General features: G+C 34.7%; 1 protein-coding gene across 1 annotated transcript; it reads left to right on the top strand.

Annotated features, from left to right (window-relative positions):
- Positions 1-143: 143 nt before the first annotated feature.
- Positions 144-26,779, top strand: LOC128639524 (homeobox protein MSH-C-like). Its single transcript, XM_053691663.1, has 2 exons — positions 144-810; positions 25,831-26,779. Exons 1-2 carry the CDS (start codon positions 402-404, stop codon positions 26,244-26,246), a joined length of 825 nt encoding a protein of 274 aa, XP_053547638.1. The 5' UTR covers positions 144-401; the 3' UTR covers positions 26,247-26,779.
- Position 26,780: the final 1 nt, after the last annotated feature.

Here is a 26,780-nt window from a genome sequence, read left to right as displayed (position 1 = left end):
TCAGCTGAGCCAAAGAGGTTGGCTATGACATCAGGAGGGGGAAGGACCCTATAATTGGAGGGCGGTGTCACAAAAGAAAGTATCTGGAGTTTTATTAGCTATGATGCAGATTTAGAGGAACAGTCGAGGAATGACCCTGGGCAGTGGCCTCAGTCTTGGATAGAGATCTGACTAATGTCTGGCTGACCCACAGATACATATGAATTAGTTCCCAGAACCCAAATGTAATGAAAGGTATCTCCTCCCCAAAGATCATCTGGACCTTGAGGCTCTCGGCTGTGCGTCTTCTACTTGGACATCACTACTGATCAATACTTGTGGGGACACTAGACTTGTTTATTTTGCTTCCAGGCAACTCCCCTCCCCGGGATCCTAGAGTCTATGCAAAGAGGAGTGAGTTTATGGCCCCATATCCCCTGATCATGAATCCTGTCCGTGAAGGGTCCCCAGGGCCAAACCCGAGACAGCCGGAGGCTAGCAAGACTGAGTTGCCAGTGGCCACTATTCCCGAAGTGAGTGCGACTAATGGATGGAAAAGCCAAACGTTATCCTTCAGTGTTGAATCCTTGATCTCCTCTGATAGGAAGCCCACTAGGACTCAAATCCCAGATTCTAGGCTGGCTAACACACTGAGTGCTGGAGAGCAAGAGCAGCCCCCCTTATCTGCCAGGACTATTTGTGCTGATACAAGTTTTTCCCCAGTGGAGGGTCTTCCTCACTTAGGAGAAAGATGCAAGCAGGATCCAGATGCTATTGGAGACAAAGGGGGCAATTCCTGGTACAATAACCCAAATTATTCCTCACCCTCAAGTAAGTGGGACTATACATTTATATTATCCTTTTCTTGACCCGGTAGGATAGATTCTGTTCCTAAGATGCTTCCAAAAACAGTGACGATTTGATTAAACAAGCTGTTTATCTCTCTCTGCAGTAGTACTCTTCTTTAAGGTAACTATTCTAGTTACTCATTGTAAACACACAAGTAAACTGTAAGTAACATAGGATTAGTGGTTATTCTTGTTTATTTTAAAAACTAAGCATTTATGTTAAATTACTAACTAATCCAAAACAATTTATTCTAAGGCAGGCCCTTCTCTTTCCAAACAATAATTCGTTTTAAGAGATATAAACGGCTGTTGCTTTATTTAAAATACATATTAAAAGTCACAATTTATCTATAGATAAAGTAATGTTACGCTATTGTATTTAATTAATAAATAGTGGTATCTTTACATCCATGTAAATACAGTGCGTCTTAATTAGTTTTATGAATACTGTATTGTTATTAGCTGTTAGAAATTCAATTATTTACTGGCAATTTATTCAGATATATTGGTATGAGATAGATGGATAGATAGACAGATAGATGGATAGATATAATTAAGTAATTCAGTGTATTATTCTATATGGTAAATATGAAAAAAACATATCTGTATTATAATATACCATTGTTTAAATAGTTCAGTGTAGTAATTAATGTCAGCTATCAAACGTATTTAAACAGAAATAATGTGTAGAGTTTAAAACATTGTAAATAACTATTTAAAATAATTAATCTTTTTTCAAGCCTTTTAATTGCTTGTTATGTATAGGAAAACACATACTAGAAAACTCAATAAATATTTGATTTTTGTATTAAGGTTTTGTTACTATTTAAATATTAATTAATTTAAGTATTTATTAAAAAAAATATTGTCACGAATATAAATTACAGAAAAAAAGACTATTTCCTTTCTGTAAACAGATTAAACAAAAGGAAAAGCCTAAATTAAATAACAAAAACAAATTAATGTAATATTGATAAACACACTTAATTGCAAAGCTAAATTAGACAGGAATGCACAGTAAAATAAGTAAATAAATAATAATAATATTCAGAAACCACCATTAACTTTTATAGTTTTTAAATATATATATATATTCATTTGAATTGATAAAGGTCAATATAACTGCTGAATCTACCAAATTTAGAAGTTAAACTTCAAAATATAAATACGTACTTTATTCTGATCTTTATATTTTTTAAATCCAATGAGTTTAATTAGTATAATTGTTTATTAAACATTTCAGCAACTGCTGGCATTTTGTATATTAAATAAAACATTTTGCAGCCGAGATAACTTCATTTCAGATCAAATAATTTATCTTCTGAATATATAATCTGGCTCACTTGAAGCTGTAAAACACACACAAAAAAGCCTTGTATTAGGAGTCTTAATTTTTACATTTGTTTTAACTGTATAAAGTGGGTTAAGAAAAGACAAAAATTGTATCAAAAGACAGCATCAAATTAAAAACAGAAAATGAAATAGGTTGGGAGACATTTGGTTCTGTTAATATCTTGTAAAAATAAATAAATTACAAAATAGCAACTTTATACTTAGAGTAATCCTGTTGAGGGCATAGATTACTTAAAACAATACAATTGTAGACTAATTCAATGATACAACATTACATTTTATAATATATCCAGAGAGAGATACAGTCAACTACACACACATTTATATTGATCTATATATCTATCTATCTATCTATCTCATCTATCTATCTATCTATCTATCTATCTATCTATCTATCTATCTATCTATCTATCTCATCTATCTATCTATCTATCTATCTAATCTATCTATCTAATCTATATATATATATATATATATAATCCATATACTATATATACACACACATTTATATTTATCTATATCTATCTATCTATCTATCTATCTATCTATCTATCTAATCTAATCTCTATCTAATCTCTCTCTCTCTCTCTCTCTCTCTCTCTCTCTCTCTCTCTCTCTCTCTCTCTCTCTCTCTATCTAATCTATATATATATATATATATATATATATATATATAAACCATATACTATATATACACACTAAAAACTTGGAGTATTTTTATTTTATATTTATGAAAAATAGGATAGGAGTTTCCAAGGGCCTGAAAAGACATAACATGGATCTTCTGTAGGATTCTCTTTGTTTCTTGATGCTCTGAAAGTTGCATTTCACAGCCCCTCTCTGAAAGATGTCACTGACCTGTATACAACTCATAACCCCCAGAGCTGTGTATAGATGTTGCTTTGATCTTAATGACTACAAAGCTACAACTTCAGAATGAGCCTTGTGCTGGTACTTGTATGTATAAGTACATATGAATTATATTTGCAACTTGCTATGCACATTGATTGCAAGCTCCCTGGAATAGGGTGTGTCCTTATCCAGGGTCCACTTCACTAACTTTTCCAACTGACCCAGTGTAAAGCTAAACGTTCTCCTTCTTTGTTCTTCTATATTAACTTGGATCCACACACACTCCCATCTACCTAAACAACATCTATTGCTTATTTGGATACACATGACTACACTATTACAATGACCTCTTTACTGTATTTCCTCATCTTTATCCCCATATAAAGCTATTGGCAATAAACAAACTAGAAAATTACATTTTTCTCTGGTACCCTTCAACTTCAAGCCATGTTCTCTGATATTGGGTTCCATACCATAACCCTAACAGTAGCCCTACAGGTATCCGTAACACAAACTATAAAGAAATGTCATCACCCTCTTGTCATTGAGATGTGTGATCAGCATTACTGCTGCAACACAATGTCATGTCTCTTTATAGATGAGATTTCAGCCCAATATATTACAACTGTGAAATTAACATTAAGTTATCAGTAAGTTATATAATTATACTAATTCCTTTACATCTTTCTTTATAGATGTAGTTTTTATATTCACACTTCATCAAGTATAATGCTTTTATTTGTACCCTACTGTCAATATACTTCCCAGAACACAACACTGTACTTTAGATCAGAATTTAATATTGCCAGGAAATATATTGTAATTTTAAACATGTTTTGGATCCATGCACATTTTTATTTATTTTTTACATGTATTTTAATTCTGAAAATTTGAGTGTTTCCTGTAAGAATGGAGTGTCCTGTAAGATCCAGAAACTGGCCCTGCTACACAGTGCTTTCTTAATCACTCCTAAAGCTCATTTATAGCTGTCCGTAAAGTGATAGTCTACTGTAAAATTGGTTCCACCTGAATGTGTTCCCAATTCCTTGTTATACCAGTTTTAGAGTTTAAAGTTATGAGAAATTGTTAATTTATGTTTATTTTTGTAAATTAAATAGCTGGATTAGTTCTTTGATACAACCCATCAAAATAGGCTAATATTGCAGAGAGATCAGACTTCAGTATCTTATCACTCAAATGCTGCCCTTTCTTATCTCTGCCACTATACAATACTTAGAAAGAACACTTGAAAATTAATATTTTACAACTTTATCTCTTCCACTCCCCAATGGGAGTATAATTTGTTTTGATGGCCGTGTTTACAAAGCTTGTGAATAGCCTATATTTAAAGGGACACTCAAATCAAAATTAAACTTTCATGATTCAGATAGAGCATGCAATTGTAAACAACTTTCCAATTTACTTCCATTAACAAAATGTGCACAGTCTTTTTTATATTTACACTTCTTGAGTCACCAGCTCCTAATAAGCATGTGCAAGAATTCTCAAAATATACGTATATGCCTTTGTGATTGGCTGATGGCTGTCACATGATACAAGAGGAGTGGAAACAGACATAACTGAAATTTGTCAGAAAAAAAAATCTGCTACTCATTTGAACTTGATTTATCAAAGCCCTATGGCTGCAAGTTCTCACAAGAACTTGCTCGCCGTAATTTAACAAGCAGCGGTCACCAGACCGCCGCTTCCCTAACCTCTTCGCCACCTCTAAGGTGGCGAAATTCAATCTCTGCGGTCGAGTCCGACTGAGGAGATTGACAGCTCCTGCCCACGCGTGATTGCGCTTGTGTGCAATGGTGATTACCTGCGGGTAATTTCGCCCGCCACAGGCGAGCTGAGGCATACATGGGCACGTATACGCGCCCCTGTCCGCCTCAGCTTTGATAAATCTAGCCCTAAGTGCTATTGCATTGTCGTTTTATCAAGCATTTGTTGATTATGCAAAACTACTGTATTTACTGGTCCTTTAAAGGTACATAAAACCCAAAATGTATCTTTCATAATTCAGATAAAGCATACAATTTTAAACAACTTTCTAATTTACTTCTGTTAACAAATTAGTTTTGTTCATTTGGAATTCTTTGTTGAAGGAGCAGCAATTAACTACTTGAAGGCTGGAAGCTTGATGAAAACATCAAGTGAACCAATGGCAGAAGGCACATATGGGAATTCACCAATCAGCAGCTAGCTCCCAGTAGTGCTTTGCTGCTCATCGGCCTACCTAGGTATACTTTTTAACAAGGGATGGCAAGAGAACAAAACAAATTAGATAATAGAAGTAAAATGAAAAATTGTTTAAAATTACATGATCTTTCTGAATCACGAAAGAAAAATTGTGGGTTTCATTTCCCTTAAGGTATAGAGATTATTGTGGTAGGGATACCACAGGCAAAATCAGTTATATAAAATGCTGATATAAATGCAAAGGAACTATATGTAAACAATTGAATGCACTCCAGCAGGTAAAATGGATAATTGGTAACAAATTAAAGGGGATAAATATTTAGGGTACACTGTCCCTTTAAGTAACAATATCAAATGACGTAAGATAACTGATGCTCAATAGGATTTTCTCCATGGCCTGCAAAACAAAGCTAAGTTTTAAGTTGTATGCAAAGCTTTCTTTCAACTGTGCTTAATTGCCCATACATACTATGCATATATATGTGTGTGTGTGTATATATATATATATAAAAATATATATATACACATACACATATATGTAAAATATTTTGATATCCCTTTAAGTATTCCAATGTTTCTGTATAAATGTAATGTACTCTCTGAAAGTAGAGTGCAGAGTACCGATGTACTTTGGTTGTCTCTCTTGTTGCCCTGGAGTGCACAATTAAGGAGTAAATATAAATATATATGCATATATAAAAGGACTATTATTAGTAATTTTATTATAATAGGTGATGTGTATTCAGCAGTTTCGTTCACTGTTGAATGCAGAAGTAGGAGGCTGTTTTCAGTATTTGGCTCTTTTTGGAGCTGAATAACCTCTAGTGCAAGAGAAACACACTATGGGCTAGATTTATTAAGCCCCTACGGCAGCAAGTTCTTGAGAGAACTTGCTCTACGTGATTTATCAAGCAGCGGTCACCAGACCGCTGCTTCCCTAACATCTACGCCACCTCTATTGTAGAGAAATTCAATCTCCTCGGTCGAGTCCGACCGAGGAGATTGACAGCTCCTTTCCGCGCGTAAATGGTTGTGCGCGGGCAGGGGGCGGGATTGCACGCAAGCGCAAAATTGCGTGTGCAATGTTAATTACCAGCGGGTAATTTTGCCCCGCAACAGGCGAGCTGAGGCGTACAGGGGCGCGTATATGCGCCCCTGTACGCCTCAGCATTGATAAATCTAGCCCTAAGATCTGGATTTGCACAGATCTTAGTGTGTTTTACTTGCACAAGAGGATATTCGGCTCTGAAAAACAGCCTCCTACAAACAAAACAAAACTGCTGAATGCACATCTCTTATTATTATTATTATCATTATTATAATTTTTTGCAAACTCCTGCCAAATTCTGCAGAACTGGATACACAATGCCACTAAATCATGGTAAAAAAGATACAAAAAGAGTAACCGGTATTAAATTAATACAGGAAAAGTAAGACCATCTGAAGAGCTTACAATCTACACATAAGAAAAATCTAAAAAAATTGGACAGTTAGAACAACACCAGTGTACCATGGGATAGATAGCACAAGTACTTTTCTTTACTATATGATGTTAAACTAAACATTTTGAAGAGTTAGTATGTGCACGAGTCCTAATTACCAATATTAGCACTTCCAAAACATAAAGACTAAACTAGATTATCTTTGATTAATATGTTAAGTAAACCTTTATAAGACATGGAAGAAACAAATATTGTAAAATAATGTTTTAATTATCAGGGTTTTTTTTATAAGATTGCACTAAGGAATTCTTGTGCCTGAACTCTATGCGGATATAGTAGATAAATAAGCTAGGCCTGTTGATTACATGTTTCTGTTTAGTACTATGTAAGGTAAAGCTATTGATAATAAACTCCACTTTCAATAATCAACTGCATGTTGATTTCCACATGGATTCTCACTTATATTTTGTATTCTGTAAACACAAACCCAGTACAACATACACACACACACACACACATAATATTACTCTTAGTCAAAAAAATGAAACTTACATTTTGTGATACATTCTCCCTAGCCCACAAGATAAGCCTACTGCCCACAACCAAACAGCCATTTAAAGAATGACACTCCCAAACATCTAGATTCCTGGAAAAAAAACTCCAGATAAAGTCTGTAATAGAAAATTCCTTTATTTATGGTTTAGACAAAATATGTGAGATGCTCTGTATTACTCTGAAATATTCATGCAGTATTTTTCTTCTTTGCCACTAGTATATATTTTTTTATAGCTTTTGTGTTCATTTGCAGAGGGCTGTAAAGATACTATACAATACAGGCAGTCCCCGGGTTACGTACAAGGTAGGGACTTTAGGTTTGTTCTTAAGTTGAATTTGTATGTAAGTTGGAACAGGCACTTTTTTTAGGTGAAACTCTAGCCAAACATTTTTTTTTGTTTTGGATAGCATAGGATAAAGTTTGTTTTGCTATCTGTGCCCCTGTTCAGAAAATTTCACATCACTTTCTGTCCTTGTGACAATTGGATTTTCAGTATTTTGGATTATCCTGGAAAGAAGGATTGTCGATAAAGCTCTATTTTCTCTGTATGTAAGTACGAGTTGTACTTAAGTCGGATGTCTGTAACCCGAGGACTGCCTGTATATGGCTGATATATTCTGATTATAATTGTTATCTTTATTTGTAATGCGCCGCAGCACTATGGTACATTACAAAGACAAGTCAGGGAAAGCAGACTGGCACAGAACGATTATATGTGTCTGCTCCTTAGAGATTTTATAATCTATTATAATGGTCTAGATTATGGCACTACATCACCAAAACGTGTAAGACCGGTACCAGCGATTGGGCTGTTTTACTATGGTAGTTTGGTGCTGTGTTTCTAACAGTATTTATAAAGCTTTGATTTAATAAGAGGCTTTCTCCTTGATGATTTATTATTCATAAATCTATTATAATGCTATCATTTTCATTTTCTGAGTATACGTTTGTCTTACAATGTGTTGTAATGCTTGATGGAACCAATTAAACACATTATCCTCTAATTTTAAACAGGCCCATGGGAGTCCGTAATGAAATTCTGGGCTACCTGTCCAATTAGAACACAGCTTTCAGGGACTCAAAATTAAAACACGTTACTTACTTACAAACAAATCCTAACAGCAAATGAATTAAAGGCACATTAAAGTAAAAAATAAACTTTCATGACTGAGATAGAGCATGCAATTTTAAACAACTTTCCAATTTACTTCTGTTATCAAATTTGCTTTGTTTTCTTGCTATCTTTTATTGAAGAGTAAAACTAGGTAGGCTCATAAGAGCTCAGGAGTGTGCACATGTCTTTAGTACTCTATGGCAGCAGTGTTTTGCAACATTGTATAACAAAGCTACAAATAATGTTTGCTTACTCAAAGTTGATGAATGCCTATATGAGGGTACTCAAAGTTTTAAGTTAGAATATTTATCAGGTTTCAATCCCCTACTTTAAATATTGTATATTACTTGTATATTACAGATTTTAATAAACACATTGCAATTTGAGATCATTATTAGATCATCTGATTAGTCTGCATAAAATACAGTTAATGAAATTCAAATGTAATTTGATTGACCCAATGTCATGAAAATCATCTATTTTGAACTCAGAATCCAGTTACAAAAAGTTATAAATTCCATTGGAAAGTCTATTGTGTCCTACACATAACAGACATTTTTTTTAATTAAATTACAGATAATAGAGAAAAGATCATTTTATTTAAAATACCATAACTATTACCTTTAACATTTGATTTCACTGGAGTGTTAAAAAGGCTAATTTAATTAGTACAGAGATTTGAGCTTTACTTTGTTCAAACAAGACAAACGTCCTAACCTTGACCAACCTGTACCATTTTTTATACCACCATGAATAGACTAGAATGAATAGAATTGTAATACTGGTACTGTGATACTCAGGAAAAATCATATTTGTGGTGTAGTATAATTAAATTTACTTAACAAACATTTTGAAGATAACCCATTATTACTGAATGGCTAAGTGGCAGCATGAGAAGCAGGAGCGAATTGCTTGTACACAAGCTGCACATCATTTTAAAAATGGCAGCTCATTTTCATTAAAAGAGTAACTCAAGTGAGGGTTTATTCACTATTCTGTGACAGTCAAGTTTACTTTTTTATTATTTCAGCACACACATAAAATGTCTGCTAAAGCCATCAGTAAAATTTGTCAGCAGTTAAAATTCCACCTATTCTCAGAAAGTCTGTTAATTATAAAATATAACTGACTTTGACTGACTTGAATAACAGCTGAGTTTGGCTGACTTCAAAAGTAATTTATCTACTCTAAATTTCAGTCTGGTTGGCTGGATGTATTATCTTGTTCTTAAATGACTTTGCACAAAATTTTAACAGTGAAAAGTTAGTTAAAAATTACTCGAAACTGTACAAAATAAGCTAAAATGATAACATAAATTATAGGTGTAATTTTTGCATTTTCGTCAACAGCATTTATTTATCTCTCCATGTAAATTGGCAATGATTAATGATTGTAAACCTGCTAAATATTGACATCCGAGACTTTTTATAATCAGGCTCTTAACCCCTTAAGGACCAAGGCCATTTTTCAATTTCTTTCCCTTAAGGACCAGGGCTATTTTTACATTTCTGCGGTGTTTGTGTTTAGCTGTAATTTTCCTCTTATTCATTTACTGTACCCACACATATTATATACCGTTTTTCTCGCCACTAAATGGACTTTCTAAAGATACCATTATTTTCATCATATCTTATAATTTATTATTAAAAATATTATAAAATATGAGGAAAAAATGAAAAAAAACACACTTTTTCTAACTTTGACCCCCAAAATCTGTTACACATCTACAACCACCAAAAAACACCCATGCTAAATAGTTTCTAAATTTTGTCCTGAGTTTAGAAATACCCAATGTTAACATGTTCTTTGCTTTTTTTGCAAGTTATAGGGCAATAAGTACAAGAAGCACTTTGTTATTTCAAAACCACTTTTTTTCAAAATGAGCGCTAGTTACATTGGAACCCTGATATCTGTCAGGAATACCTGAATATCCCTTGACATGCATATATTTTTTTTTAGAAGACATCCCAAAGTATTGATCTAGGCCCATTTTGGTATATTTCATGCCACCATTTCACCGCCAAATGCGATCAAATAAAAAAAATTGTTTACTTTTTCACAAATTTTTTCACAAACTTTAGGTTTCTCACAGAAATTATTTAAAAACAACGTATGCAATTATGGCATAAATGGTTGTAAATGCTTCTCTGGCATCCCCTTTGTTCAGAAATAGCAGACATATATGGCTTTGGCGTTGTTTTTTGGTAATTAGAAGGCTGCTAAATGCCACTGCGCACCACACGTGTTTTATGCCCAGCAGTGAAGGGGTTAATTAGGGAACATGTAGGGAGCTTGTAGAGTTAATTTTAGCTTTAGTGTAGTGTAGTAGACAACCCAAAGTATTGATCTAGGCCCATTTTGGTATATTTAATGCCACCATTTCACCGCCAAATGCGATCAAATTTAAAAAAAAACTTACATTTTTTCCCAATTTTAGGTTTCTCACTGAAATTATTTACAAACAGCTTGTGCAATTATGGCACAAATGGTTGTAAATGCTTATCTGGGATCCCCTTTGTTCAGAAATAGCAGACATATATGGCTTTGGCGATGCTTTTTGGAAATTAGAAGGCTGCTAAATACCGCTGCACATCACACGTGTATTATGGCTAGCAGTGAAGGGGTTAAAGGGACAGTACACTGTAAAATTGTTTTTATATTAATGTATTTTCAGTGACTCATTATACCAGCTGCAGAGTATAAAATTTATGAGAAATTGCATTTTTCGGTTTATTTGTGTATATGAAGTAGCTGGTTTTGTGCTTTTAAACCACAGCCTATTACAATGGGTTGAGCTTCAGGTAATATCAGATCTCATTATGTTATCACTTTTATTCACACAGACTTGCTTCCTTATTTTATATCTGTTTGTAAAGCAAAGCTCAATACTTAGAATGGACAATGGAACATTATCATTTTTTTACTTAACTATCCTGCCCCCACTGAGAGTGTAATCTCTTCTGCTGGCTGTGTTTACTTAGGCTATTCAATAGAATATACTCCAGTATAGAAACTTTCAGTATAGGTTGGGAAACCACAAGCTAAATCAGCTATTTCAAATGCCAAATTAGGGGTAAAGAAGCTACTTGCAAACAATTTAAAACACTCCAGCAGGTATAATGAATCATTGGGAACAGTTTAAAGGTGAGAACATTTTTGGGTGAACTGTCCCTTTAATTAGGGATCTTGTAGGGAGCTTGCAGGGTTAATTTTAGCTTTAGTGTAGAGATCAGCCTCCCACCTGACACATCAGACCCCCTGATCCCTCCCAAACAGCTCTCTTCCCTCCCCCACCCCACAATTGTCCCCGCCATCTTAAGTACTGGCAGAAAGTCTGCCAGTACTAAAATAAAAGGTATCTTAATTTTTTTTATTATTTTTTTTTAGCATATTTACATATGCTGCTGTGTAGGATCCCCCTTAGCCCCAAACCTCCCTGATCCCCCCCCCAAACAGCTCTCTAACCCTCCCCCTCTACATTATTGGGAGCCATCTTGGGTACTGGCAGCTGTCTGCCAGTACCCAGTTTACAAAAAAATATATATTTTTTAAATTTTTTCCCCACTTTTCTGTAGTGTAGCTTCCCCCCCCCCCCAAAGACTAAACCCCCACCCCCTCCCAGATCGCTTTGGTTATATATTATCAAATTTGTATTCCCCCTCTATCCCTCTAAAAATTACACAAACTGTTCCATAGTGTAATGGTTCCCACCCGCTCCCTCCCCGTGCACGCGCCCGCCCGCCTCCCCCGTGCACGTGCGCGCCTCCCAGCTACCCCGCCCACGATCCCGCTCACCTCTGCACTCACTAAGCCATCGATGGCCGCCCACCCGCCTCCCACGTCGGCTCCCACCCACAAACGATTGCGGCCATCGATGTCCGGTGCAGAGAGGGCCACAGAGCATCGGATGGGGGAAAAGGTTAGTGCAGTGATGCCTCGATATGGAGGCATCACTGCAATAACCGGAAAGCGGCTGGAAGCACTGCTATAACCGGAAAGCGGCAGGATTGCTTCCAGCCGCTTTCAACCCCAACGTCGTACAGGGTACGTCGCTGGTCTTTAAAGACCAGTTTCTGCAAGACGTACCCTGTACGAAGTATGTTGTTAAGGGGTTAAAGGGACGTGAAACCCAATTTTTTTCTTTCATGATTCAGATAGGACAGGTGATTTTAAACATCTATCCAACATACTTTTATTATGTCATTTGCTTTGTGTTTTTGGTATCCTTTGTTGAAAAACATAGCTACGTAGGCACTAGCAACGCACTGCTGGGAGCTATCTGCGGTTTGGTGGCTGCACATTTATGCGTTTTGTGATTGGCTCACCTGATGTATTCAGCTAGCTCCCAGTAGTGCTACTCCTTCAGCAAAGGATATCAAGAGAATGAAAACATTTGATAATAGAAGTAAATTGGAAATTTGTTTAAAATTATATGTTCTATTAGAATTATAAAAAAAAGTTTGGGCTTTATTTCCCTTTACGTCCTTTGTAAAAGAAAATATTTTCCCTGGCTACAGAAATATTACCCATGGTAATCAGAGTAAATTTAATACTTTTGTAAAGTAAATTAAAGGTAATATGTGCAACAGCAGTATTTTTTTTTATAACAGTGCAACAAAAATATCTATAGGGAACTGTCTCAAGTAAGTTGTTATTTCTACGATATCACTCTTTCTTCGATATCACTGAACTGTGCTAACATTAGCGCGCAACTTGATATTACAAATCAATGGTAAAGCACATTTACCAGAGAAGGGTTATCGCACCTGACAACGCTCGAGCGCAACCTTTACTTTTAATAGAGATAGCTAACGTAGCACTCGTAATAAAAGTTAAAAGTTATAGTTTGAGCTTGAGCGAAAGCCAAAACTGCGGTTGAATATTTAGCACTACTTGAGAATTGAAGTAAAGTGTAAGGGTTACATTTTTTTTTTTTTTCCAAAAACACATTAAAATAAAGTATACACTTTTTAAATAAAAATATATAATTTTAATATTGTTAAAGATGTTTTAAAAGGGTTAAAAAAGGATATGGTATATGGCAAGGTGTTTGACTGAAAGGGCTATAATGTATGTATGTGGTTTTATATATATATATATATATATATATATATATATATATATATATATATATATATATATATATATATATATATATATATATAGATGTCAATATAAATCCTCCATGTCTCAAAAGTAAATCAATATAAATTTTTGCATAGAAAATTAGCATATCTAGTCAAATACCCCGCTTACGATTCCCCAGTAAAACTCCATATACATTGTTACCAATGCACAAGAGGATTCTGGGTAAGATATGCAAATTAGATATGCAAAATCTCAGTTTGTTTGCTTCAAATACTGTTTTAACACAGCAATCCCTTAACAGGATTATTGCAACAACACAAAAATCACTAGACAAGCTTGTTTCATTCTTTTTAGAACTCGTCAGTAGGAGATATATTTTTGGTTGTTGCATTGGTAACAACCAGAAATCTATCTCCTACTGACGAGTTCTAAAACGAACGAAACAAGTTTGTCTAGTGAGTGATTTTTGTGTTGTTGCAATAATCCTGTTAAGGGATTGCTGTGTTTAAACAGTATTTGAAGCAAAAATCTGAGATTTCGCATATCTTACCCAGAATCCTCTTGTGCATTGGTAACAATGTATATGGAGTGTTACTGGGGAATAGTAAGTGGGGTACTTGCCTAGATGTGCTAATTTTCTATGCAAACATTTATATTGATTTACTTTTGAGACATGGAGAATTTTAATCTCAGATTTTTATCTCCCCCATAATTTTAATTAATTTTTATATATATGTCTAAATATGTGTATGTGTGTATATATATATATATATATATATATATATATATATATATATATATATATATATACATATACATATATACATATATACATATACATACATATATATATACATGTGTATACATGTGTATGTGTTTATATGTGTAAATATGTTTGTGAACACATACATACACATGTATACAAATATATAGACATACATACAAATGTATATATACTTTTTAGCCCTTTTCCAATAAAAAATCTTGAAATATGCAATATAATTGTTATTATTTTTAATGTATTTTAATATGTTTTAAATAGAAATACTTTAAATTCCTATGTTTGTCACTTATTATTTTTATTTTTAAATATATATTTCTTTATATCTGTATGTACAATAAATATTTATATATATCTGTATATATTCATATAGATATACAGGTATACATATATATTTTACACAAAATAATTATATATATTTAAAAATAAAAATTTCTTCTATGTGCAGAACATAGGGATTAGTGTTAGCACTAGTGTCAGGTTAGCAAGCGATTGATAATAGATTTTTTTTCAGCGCGCCGCATAGAAGTCAATGGAGAGAATGGGTTAGTGCGGACTTTCGTTTGCGTGCTACCTTTTTACTTTCAACTTGTAAAGTGTGCACTAATGTAGCTGCAATCATTTTTTACTTTGAGCGCAGTTAGGGATTTAGCAGAAAATAATTAGCACCCAACTGGTTCAATGGGATTAACTCCGACAAAAAAATAATAATTAAAGAACATTAGACTGTAATATCAAATTAATTATGTGTAGTAAAAAAACAATATTGCAATATACATGACTTATTTATTTTGTTTTAAAATACCTTACTTTTGTGTAAAAATGATTATTATTCCTTAATAATGCTACAAACTAGACAGCAATTGCTTAGAACAGTGGACAAAATTATTTACAGCTAATTCTAATTGGTCACAATTAAAGAAAAACATAGAATGCTGTTTAGCAAATTGACAGTTGAAATAAGTTTATTTTATATATAGGTCTTATGCATGTCAGTGCTTAATTGCTGATATAAACTGTATATATATATATATATTTATATTTACTTTATTGCTTCTTAACCTTTTAACGCCGTTATGCCGTTCTATTCCGTCATAATTACACTGGGCTTTAAAGCCGTTATGACGGAATAGAACGTCATAACAAACGGCTGTCCTGAAGCCTTCTGTGCTTCTAGGACTTGATCGCGGTCTGGAGGGCGTTCCTAGGGTTGTAGGGACGCCCCCCAGATGCGATCCAATAATTGAAATCTCGCGATCGTGCATGTAGTTTCAATTTGTCTACATCGGAACAGGTGCTCCGATGTAGGCACTTTCACCCTGTCACTAAAGGGTTAAAATATCTATATTTTTTTCTGGTGTTTGACTTTTCTTGGTATAAATCGCCATATAATAACATGGAAACTGGATTTTTTTCTAAACTTTAACTTGCTTTGATAAATATCCCTATGTGTTTATAGTGTTATCACATTCTCGTGACACAAGCTTAAAGAATGGGCCTCTAAGTTTAAAATAAAAACAGATCAAAAGAACTAAAAAAAATTATGTTTATTTCCATCTTCATGCTAAATGACAACATTTAAAGTAAAAATTAAACTTTCATTATTCAGATAGAACACAACCTTTTAAACAACTTTCCAAATAACATCCATTATCTAAATATGCACAGTATTTTTATTTGTACACTTTATGAGGCACCAGCTACTAATGAGCATGTGCAAGATCACAGAATATGCGTATATGATGGCTGTCACATGATGCAGTGGGAAGAAAAATAAAATTTGTCAGAGAAAATTCACTTATGTGAAATTCAAACTAACGGCTAGATTACGAGTTGTGCGTTAGGTTTCAAAAAGAAGCGTTAAGAGGTCCTAATGCTGCTTTTTAACGCCCACTGGTATTACGAGTCTTGCAGGTACAGGTGTACCGCTCACTTTTTTGGCCAGACTTGGAAATACCGCAAACCCACTTACGCAAATTTGCGTATCCTCTTTTTTCAATGGGACTTGCATAGCGCCGGTATTACGAGTCTGCCAAAAAGTGAGCGGTAGACCCTCTCCTGTCAACACAGGTACCGCATATTAAAGTCAGTAGTTAAGAGTTTTACACTACAACGCCGTAGCATAAAACTCTTAACTAAATTGCTAAAAAGTACACTAACACCCATAAACTACCTATTAACCCCTAAACCGATGCCCTCCCGCATCACAAACACTAAAATAAAAATGTTAAACCCTAATCTGCCGAACCGGACATCGCCGCCACTATAATAAATATTATTAACCCCTAATCTGCCGTCCCTAACATCGCCGACACCTACCTACATTTATTAACCCCTAATCTGCCGCCCCAACGTCGCCGCCACTATATTAAAGTTATTAACCCCTAAACCTAAGTCTAACCCTAAACCTAACACCCACTAACTTAAATATAATTGAAATAAATCTAAATAAATATTACTTTCATTAACTAAATTATTCCTATTTAAAACTAAATACTTACCTGTAAAATAAGCCCTACGATAGCTACAAAATAACTAATAGTTACATTGTAGCCATTTTAGGATTTATTTTTATTTTACAAGCAAGTTTGTATTTATTTTAACTAGGTAGAATAGTTATTAAATAGTTATTAACTATTTAATAACTACCTAGCTAAAATAAATACAAAAGTACCTGTAAAATAAAACCTAACCTAAGTTACAATTACACCTAACACTACACTATAATTAAATTAATTCCCTAAATTAAATACAATTAAATACAATTAAATTGAATTATCTAAAGTACAAAAAAACAAACACTAAATTACAGAAAATAATAAACAAATTACAAGATTTTTAAACTAATTACAGCTAATCTAATCCCCCTAACAAAATAAAAAAGCCCCCCAAAATAAAAAAGCCCTACCCTACACTAAATTACAAATAGCCCTTAAAAGGTCCTTTTGCAGGGCATTGCCCCAAAGTAATCAGCTCTTTTACCTGTAAAAAAAATTACAAATCCCCCCCCCCAATATTAAAACCCACCACCCACACAACCAACCCTACTCTAAAACCCACCCAATACCCCCTTAAAAAAACCTAACACTAACCCCTTGAAGATCACCTTACTGGGAGAAGTCTTCATCCAACCGGGCCGAAGTCCTCAACGAAGCCGGGAGAAGTCTTCATCCAAGCCGGGCAAAGTGGTCCTCCAGACAGGCAGAAGTCATCATCCAGACGGCATCTTCTATCTTCATCCATCCGGCGCGGAGCGGGTCCATCTTCAAGACATCCGACGCAGAGCATCCTCTTCAATCGTTGGCTAACACTGAATGAAGGTTCCTTTAAATGACGTCATCCAAGATGGCGTCCCTTCAATTCCAATTGGCTGATAGAATTCTATCAGCCAATCGGAATTAAGGTAGAAAAAATCCTATTGGCTGATGCAATCAGCCAATAGGATTGAAATTCAATCCTATTGGCTGATCCAATCAGCCAATAGGATTGAGCTTGCATTCTATTGGCTGATTGGATCAGCCAATAGGATTGAACTTCAGTGTTAGCCATTGATTGAAGAGGATGCTCCGCGTCGGATGTCTTGAAGATGGACCAGCTCCGCGCCGGATGGATGAAGATAGAAGATGCCGTCTGGATGAAGACTTCTGCCCGTCTGGAGGACCACTTCGCCCGGCTTGGATGAAGACTTCTCCCGGCTTCGTTGAGGACTTTCGCCCTGTTGGATGAAGACTTCTCCCGGTAAGGTGATCTTCAAGGGGTTAGTGTTAGGTTTTTTTAAGGGGGTATTGGGTGGGTTTTAGAGTAGGGTTGTTTGTGTAGGTGGTGGGTTTTAATGTTGGGGGGATTTGTAATTTTTTTTTACAGGTAAAAGAGCTGATTACTTTGGGGCAATGCCCCGCAAAAGGACCTTTTAAGGGCTATTTGTAATTTAGTGTAGGGTAGGGCTATTTTTATTTTGGGGGGACTTTTTTATTTTGTTAGGGGGATTAGATTAGGTGTAATTAGTTTAAAAATCTTGTAATTTGTTTATTATTTTCTGTAATTTAGTGGGGGGGGGGGGTTGTACTTTAGATAATTTAATTTAATTGTATTTAATTATATTTAATTTAGGGAATTAATTTAATTATAGTGTAGTGTTAGGTGTAATTGTAACTTAGGTTAGGTTTTATTTTACAGGTACTTTTGTATTTATTTTAGCTAGGTAGTTATTAAATAGTTAATAACTATTCTATCTAGTTAAAATAAATACAAACTTGCCTGTAAAATAAAAATAAACCCTAAGCTAGATACAATGTAACTATTAGTTATATTGTAGCTAGCTTAGGGTTTATTTTACAGGTAAGTATTTAGTTGTAAATAGGAATAATTTAGTTAATGATAGGAATTTTATTTAGACTTATTTAAATTATATTTAAGTTAGGGGGTGTTAGGGTTAGACTTAGATTTAGGGGTTAATAACTTTAGTATAGTGGCGGCGACGTTGGGGGCGGCAGATTAGGGGTTAATAAGTGTAGGTAGGTGGCGGCAACATTGGGGGCGGCAGATTAGGGGTTAATAAATATAATGTAGGTGTCGGCGATGTTGGGGGCAGCAGATTAGGGGTTAATAAGTATAATGTAGGTGGCAGCGGTGTCCGGAACGGCAGATTAGGGGTTAATAATATAATGCAGGTGTTGGCGATGTCGGGGGCGGCAGATTAGGGGTTAATAAGTGTAAGATTAGGGGTGTTTAGACTCGGGGTTCATGTTAGGGTGTTAGGTGTAAACATAACTTTTATTTCCCCATAGGAATCAATGGGGCTGCGTTAGGGAGTTTTACGCTGCTTTTTTTCAGGTGTTAGACTTTTTTTTCAGCCGGCTCTCCCTGTTGATTCCTATGGGGAAATCGTGCACGAGCACGTACAACCAGCTCACCGCTAACGTAAGCAGCACTGGTATTGGAGTGCGGTAATGAGCAAAATTTTGCTCAACGCTCACTTCTTGTCTGGTTTGTAAAAACTCGTAATACCAGCGCTGTCTGTAAGTGAGCGGTGAGCATAAACTGCTAGTTAGCACCGCACAGCCTCTAACGCAAAACTTGTAATCTAGGTGTAAGTGTTTTTGCATTGTCTGTTTATGCATTTATTGATTATGCTGTTGATTATGCTTTACTGGTTCTTTAACAGTCTCTTCAAGCCCCTTTATCTCTGGAATAATTTTAAAATATTTCTCAAAGTAAAACTTTATTAATTTAAAAATGGGTGGATGAGTCTTGTTTTTTTGGTACACACTTTTTTTTTTACATAATTTAGTAACTAAATGGAAAAGTTGTTTTTTTTAACATATTAAAATCCCATTTATTAACAGATGTTACCTTGGAGTCTATTCCTAGCTGTGCAAGCATACTCACAAAGACTGTTACCAATATTATGGAAAGTCAGGTGAAAGTCAGCCTGGAGAAAATCTCCAAGGGCATGCTTACAATCACATCTTAAAGGGACATAATACTCATATGCTAAATCACTTGAAACTGATGCAGTATAACTGTAAAAAGCTGACAGGAAAATATCACCTGAGCATCTCTATGTTAAAAAGGAAGATATTTTACCTCACAATCTCCTCAGCTCAGCAGAGTAAGTTCTGTGTAAAAAATTATACTTCACCTGCTCCCAGCTGCAGGTAAAAATAAAAAAAAATGAAGAAATGAACAGCAGCCAATCAGCATCAGCAGTGCTGAGGTCATGAACTCTTACTGTGATCTCATGAGATTTGAATTAACTCTCATGAGATTTCATAGTAAGCTTCCTTTACCTGATTGGTGAAATAATATGAGAGTTCACGAGGCTCATCCCCTAAGCTGTCCCAGGACAGACACACTAAAATGCTGCTTAGAAATCCTTTACAATGGGAGGTGGCTACTGAGGAACTCTTGAGGTAAAATATCTTTCTTTTTTACATAGAGATGTTCAGGAGATATTTTCTAGTCAGCTTTTTACAGCTATGCTGCATCACTTTCAATTGTTTAAACATTTGGGTATTATGGCCCTTTAAAATGTCTGTGAAATGCAATTTTCATCAATTTTAATAACTGTCAGACTATTTTTTGCTCTGCCAACCCTACAGCACCTGAGGGTCACATTTTCCTCCAGTTGATAAGAGACATTTAACATTGGTCGTTCAGTTCACATTGAAACCAAAAATAAATTTAATTTTGCTGAATGCTGACTAGATGTAAAGGGTCAGAATGTTCTTTACAACAAATAGTAACAATTGTTTTTAAACATCTAAAATGCTAACATATTCTCAAAAAACTAATATTTAAAGATCATGCCTACTATAATGTGTTATAATTTAAAATACATTTGCACATCCTTTGAGTTGATCACAAGTATGAAAAATGAAATCCTGATGAATCATACTCAGCCATAAAGGGTCAGATTACGAGTGGAGCGCTAACAGTTACTCACAAGCGATATGGGGTTTATTACGGGTGTTTGCGCATGTCAGGTTCTTCACTAGTATTACAAGTTGAAAGTAAATGCGATCGCTTGAGCACAATTAAAATTAATGCGCCTCAGATTAGCGCAACCTCTGAGCTTTAATTAACTGTATTGTAAAACAAAAAAGTCTTACAAAACACATCAAAAATATTTTACAAGTATAGTCACACTCATAATAGCAGCATCTAATAAAATTATTTAAAAAACATATATTTCACAAAAAAGTTATAAGGGCTTAAAGATATGAGGTTTCAGGTGCTAGGGAAAAAAAGCTGCAAAGGGCTTTAACACCTAGAGATACATACATATACTGTACATCTCTAATGTGTGTATATATATATATATATATATATATATATATATATATATATATATATATATAGTCTATATATGTGTGCATATGTATTTATATGTGTATAGATAAAAAAATGAACATTTTTTTGCAATATTGGTTTTAACTATGTATTTACTGTAAATATTTCACATTCCAATGTTCTGCACATAGCATAATAGGTTCTATGTATTTATTAATAGATATTCCTATATATATCTGTATATATCTATACCTATATATAATCATCATATACTGTTTATTGTACCAAAATATTATCAGATATATGTAGAAATTTGCTGTCATAATCCTGTTAAAAGGTTCGCTGTGTTAAAACAGTATTTTTGAAGCAAAAAAACTGAGAATTTGCATATCTTACCCACAATTCTCTTGTGCATTGGAAACATTGTATATTAAGAATTTCTGGGGAAAAGCAAGCGGGGATACTTGCCTAGATGTACTAATTTCCTATGCAAATATTTACATTGATTTTATTTATGAATAAAAAGAGAATATTCTTGTATGTGAAGAACATTGGGTTAGTCATACTTGTCTTATTGACTTCTATGGGGAAATAGCTTATCACGTGCGCAATATTGTAAGCTTGACTTATTATGCTCGAGGGTTAGCGCATGAGCGAAAAGTTTACTTTCAACTTGTAATATGAGTGCAACCCAACGCGTGCATAAAGCTCACTTCAAGAGCAGTTATCGTTCGAGTGGGAGCACTGAATAAAGCTCCACTTGTAATCTGGCCCAAAATGTTTAATTATATAGAGTGGAAAAATAATTTTCAATATGCCTACTTTTATTATTGATTTTGCCTGTGTTATCTGTAACCGAAGTTGGAAAATTGTGTTTTTTTCCCCAAGAGAAGATGGAGTGCGTTCTGCAGCCCAAAACTATACAATATAGCAGATTAAAAAAATGTGCTCAGTATGTCCATCATGCCAACATACTAATAACATTCAGATGGTTTAGCAGTGGTGTGGATGGAAACGGATTGCAATAGGTTCCTCTGAAACTCACAACTGAGCTATCCTATTTAAAAAACCCGGTTATGAAGACACCTGTGCTGTTAGTAACAATCACGACAGTGCTATTGTGACTTACAATGAAGTATTAAAAGAAAGAAATTACTACATGCTATTTGTAAATATTGTGGGCCTAATGTGACTTTCAAGTTTGCCCATCATGCAAAGACACAATTGGAATTCATACAGTTAATCAGTGGTAAGGATGAATTCAGATTATAATAGCTTAACCTCACATGTGTAGCTGCCAAATGCATAAGATGGCGGACGCTCCTGGCCTTTCGGCTATTTTGGGAGTCTGAGTCCTTCTACTGAATGTGCAACACACTAAGATCTGTGATCTTAGTGTTGTGCACTTACACAAGAAGTAATCCGGCTCCAAAAAACAGCAGAAGGACACAAGCAGCCGCCTTCTTCTACATTCGGCAGGTAACGAAGATGCAGAATTCCCTTGCCTATAAATTGGTATTTACCTTCCACAGTGAACAAATGGGTCTCAGTAAAAAAAACGCACTGTAACCTTAAGAGGTGAGAATGGGCTACTGTATCTGTCAGTTTCGGGTCACTTCACAGTTTTGAAAACAGATACTTAACACACGAAAAGGCCTTTTCTGTTGAAAAGATGGTTGCAGCTTCTGACTTTTAACAATAAAAAAATCAATTTTGCATTTCGATCATTCAAGAAACTCAACGGACACTTTGGGTGGAAAGTAAACATTCTGGTAGCAAATTGGATTGAAATCTCTTTTTAGCATCTATTTACTATTTAATGTATGAATTTTAATGCTGCACATTGTGTTTAAAACACATTTTTTGCTGACCTTTTTCAGTTTAATATAAGTTTAAAATAGTTTTTAGTTTCTGTTAATATATTGTGCACTGCAATGCTTCAAACAATTAATTCACAGGACTCATAGATATTAATAAATAAAAAGAGTACTGTGCTCAAATTCAGTAGGCAATACATTATTTGGTTATTAAAAACATCCATTGTATTAAATGATCACATTAACGCCTTAATTGAAAAGAAAAAATAAATAATATATTGTAACTCTTGGTAGTAGACATACAATTATTAAAGGGACACTGCTAATTAGAATATATATATATATATATATATATATATATATATATATACACATATATATTTGCTAAATAAGCATTGCTTTGTCAATTCAGAACAGTCTTTTAAAGGGCCAGTCTAGTCCAAAACAAACTTTCATTATTAAGATAGGGCATGTAATTTTAAAAAATTTTCAATTGACTTCTATCACCAATTTTGCTTTGTTCTCTTGGTATTCTTCGTTGAAAGCTAAATCTAGGAGGTTCATATGCTTTGCAGGCCATCTCTTAGCTCAGGGCATTTTGACAGCTTTTCACCACTAGAGGGTGTTAGTTCATGAGTTTCATATAGATAACTGTGCTCACGCACGTGAAGTTCCTAGGAGTCCGCATTGATTGGCTAAAATGCAAGTTTGTCAAAAGAACTGAAATAAGGGTCAGTTTGCAGAGGCTTAGATACAAGATAATCACAGAGGTAAAACGTGTATTAATATAAACTGTAATGGTTATGCAAAACCAGGGAATGGGTAATAAAGGGATTATCTATCTTTTAAAACAATAAATATTCTGGTGTAGACTGTCCCTTTAAGACCACTTCAGTATATTTATCTTAACTTTGCTGCTATGGCCAGTAAGGGGTATATATAAATTAACTTGCGCACTGATCTAAGCAATTACTGGGAAGAATGTAGCTGGGTTATTGTTTCGAATCCTGTAGGCATACAGCCTCTAAAAGGGGAGTGAAAAACAGTGTTTAGAAGCAAATTACTCCCAAAGTGAAAAATAAATAATCTATTACTAACCATTTAATGGTAGACTTTATTTTGACTTTAATTGTAAGGTCTGCATCATATTGAATAGGAGTTACTGATTTAAAATCGATACTGAAAAGTATTTTAGATGTCTCCTAAATAAAATAAAATGTGTTATTTGTTTTAAAAAAAAAATAATTCATATGATTTGAAGTGTTTGCCTGCCATTGCTGCTTCTGTCTCCCTTCTTAATATGTTTAAACTTTTTTTTCACCAATTTTCTGCCACCGTCAATAAAGTGGTTAAATTATTGTGCTGTATGTTACTGTTCTAAATAGTAACAAAAATGTGCTGCACCTTATATGGGTTAATCAAAGCCCTGTAGTTGATACTGTCTAAAAAGGAGTCTAATCACTGCTCTATGTGTGTTACTGGCTTACAGCATTTGTGTTAAAGCATTTCAAACTGGCATTCTATTGGCAACTGTTACACTGTTTTGCAGTCCAGGGACATACATTAAATCCTTCAAATTCAGTTCAGATATAAATGAACTCCAGCCAATGCTGTGCTGCATATAGCAGGATCTGGAGACGAGTTCTGGACTATGAAGGATTCAGCCTCTCGCAGAGCAGTGTGTGTATGTGTGTTGGGGTGGGGAATCACAATTTCAAGACAATTTCAATAATGTAAACTTTTTTAATGAAAAGGGACGGTCTACTGCAGAAGTTTTATTGTTTTAAAAGATAGATAATCCCTTTATTACCCCAGTGTTACATAACCAACACGGTTATATTAATATACTTTTTACCTCTGTGATTAGCTCGTATCTAAGCCTCTTTCCACAGCCCCGATCACATGGCTATTTATTATCTATTGACTTGCATTTTAGCTAATTACTCATAAATAACTCAACGGGCGTGAGCACAATGTTTTCTATATGGCCCACATGAACTAGCAGTCTCCTGTTGTGAAAAGCATATAAAAAAAAGCCTGTGATTAAAAGGCTGTCTGCAGTGGCTTAGAAACAGTCAGAAATTTAGAGGTTTAAATGTTATAAAGTATATTAATATAACAATCTTGGTTGTGCAAAGCTGCAGAATGGATAGTAAAGGCATTATCTTTTATTTTAAACAATAACAATTTTGGTGTTGACTGTCCCTTTAAAGGGGCATGGAAGGTAAATGTGATGCCCCAACACACTAGTGCTTTAACCTTTTTTTTTATTATTTCAATGACAAGATTGGGACCCCATATGACACCATGGTGCTGAAGTATTTTTTTAAATGTTCCTTTGAACTTTATAAGAGCTGAATTTTCTTTAGAGCTAACTTGCTTCTTTCCATTATGATTACCATTGTGCTGTGTATAAAATGGAGATCTTTGAAATAATTATTTGATGAGACCACAATTAAAACATAAGCTGTTTGTGGATATTACATGTCTTATTGAAAGTGATTTTACATAATCTTATTGGAACCTTAAAGGGACATTAAACACTAAAAACATGCTAGATAGAATGATGCATTCAAAGAAAAGATTAGTCCATGACTAACATGTAGATGTATTTTTTAAAGTTTCATTAGTTGTTTAAAAAGTGACAAAATAAGTGTAAAGTTTTAGTGTCTATAAAACACTGGGAGCTGCCATGTTGTAACTTGTGTTACCTTCTCTGCTGTGGCCAATTAGGGTCAGTTATAAATAGGTCACTAGAGTGTGCAGCCAATGGTTGTGCTGGATTTAACAGTGTTCTGCACTTCCATTTCTAACAGGAACTGAAAAGCTCACAATTTCAGAATGGAATTACAGACAAAGAGGACAAAATAAATAATGAAAGTATATTGCAGAGTTGTTTTATTATATACAATGTATCATTTTATATTACCATCTCAAAGTGTTTAATGTCCCTTTAATGATTTGGCTTTTAACCTACTGTTTTTTTTTTTTTGTTCTTCCCAGGACACCCCAGCCCTCCACCATGTACCTTGAGGAAGCACAAAAATAACAGAAAGCCCAGGACTCCCTTCACCACCTCTCAGCTGCTGGCCTTGGAGAGGAAATTCAGACAGAAGCAGTACCTGTCTATAGCTGAGAGAGCAGAGTTTTCCAGCTCTTTGAACCTCACAGAAACCCAGGTGAAAATATGGTTCCAGAACAGACGAGCCAAAGCAAAGCGACTGCAGGAGGCTGAGTTGGAAAAGTTGAAATTAGCTGCCAAGCCACTGTTGTCCTCTTTTGCTCTTCCTTTTCCATTAAGTGCTCATTTGGGATCTGTGGCAGCCTATGGGCCCTCCAACACCTTCCAAAGACCTTCCATACCTATGCCTGGACTCTTCACAACACCAGTTACATATGGGATGTACTATTTATCCTAACTGTTTGATATAACATGAACATAAGATGATGCCCAGATGGTGGTGTGCCTACTTTTGTACATCACAACATCCTCTATTAATATGGGCAAAAAATATATCCAGCAAAGAAAGAGACATTTAGAGAGGTTGTAACAGAAATGTCTAGATTCAGATGTCATTTGAAGTTATTGGCTTCTCTGGTATGATGAGGTGTACAAGATTTATAGACTACTGCCTGTGTAGAATATGTGCTGTAAACAGGCTGTGGATTACATTACATGGGAAATACAGTGAATGCATTTCAAGCAAAGCACTTTGTTATAGTTATGTATAACCATATTAGCTACCAAGGGGGTGGGGAGGGGAGATGCATTGCAGAGTACTATAATAAAAAGCAGTGTAATAGGTTATCAACCACTCTGGGAGAAAATGTTATTATTTTTTTGTGAATTTTTATCAATAGCGCAGGAAAATGGAAAAATAGGCAAAGCAAGTGCCTTATATTCTCATAACTGAAGTGGAATAGACATTACCTAATAAAGACTGAGATTGTAT

Source organism: Bombina bombina, chromosome 9 (assembly GCF_027579735.1).
Source record: "Bombina bombina isolate aBomBom1 chromosome 9, aBomBom1.pri, whole genome shotgun sequence".
Classification (NCBI taxonomy): Eukaryota; Metazoa; Chordata; class Amphibia; order Anura; family Bombinatoridae; genus Bombina; species Bombina bombina.
Note: the sequence above shows the minus strand (reverse complement) of the source record. Positions and strands in the feature narration are given on the sequence as shown.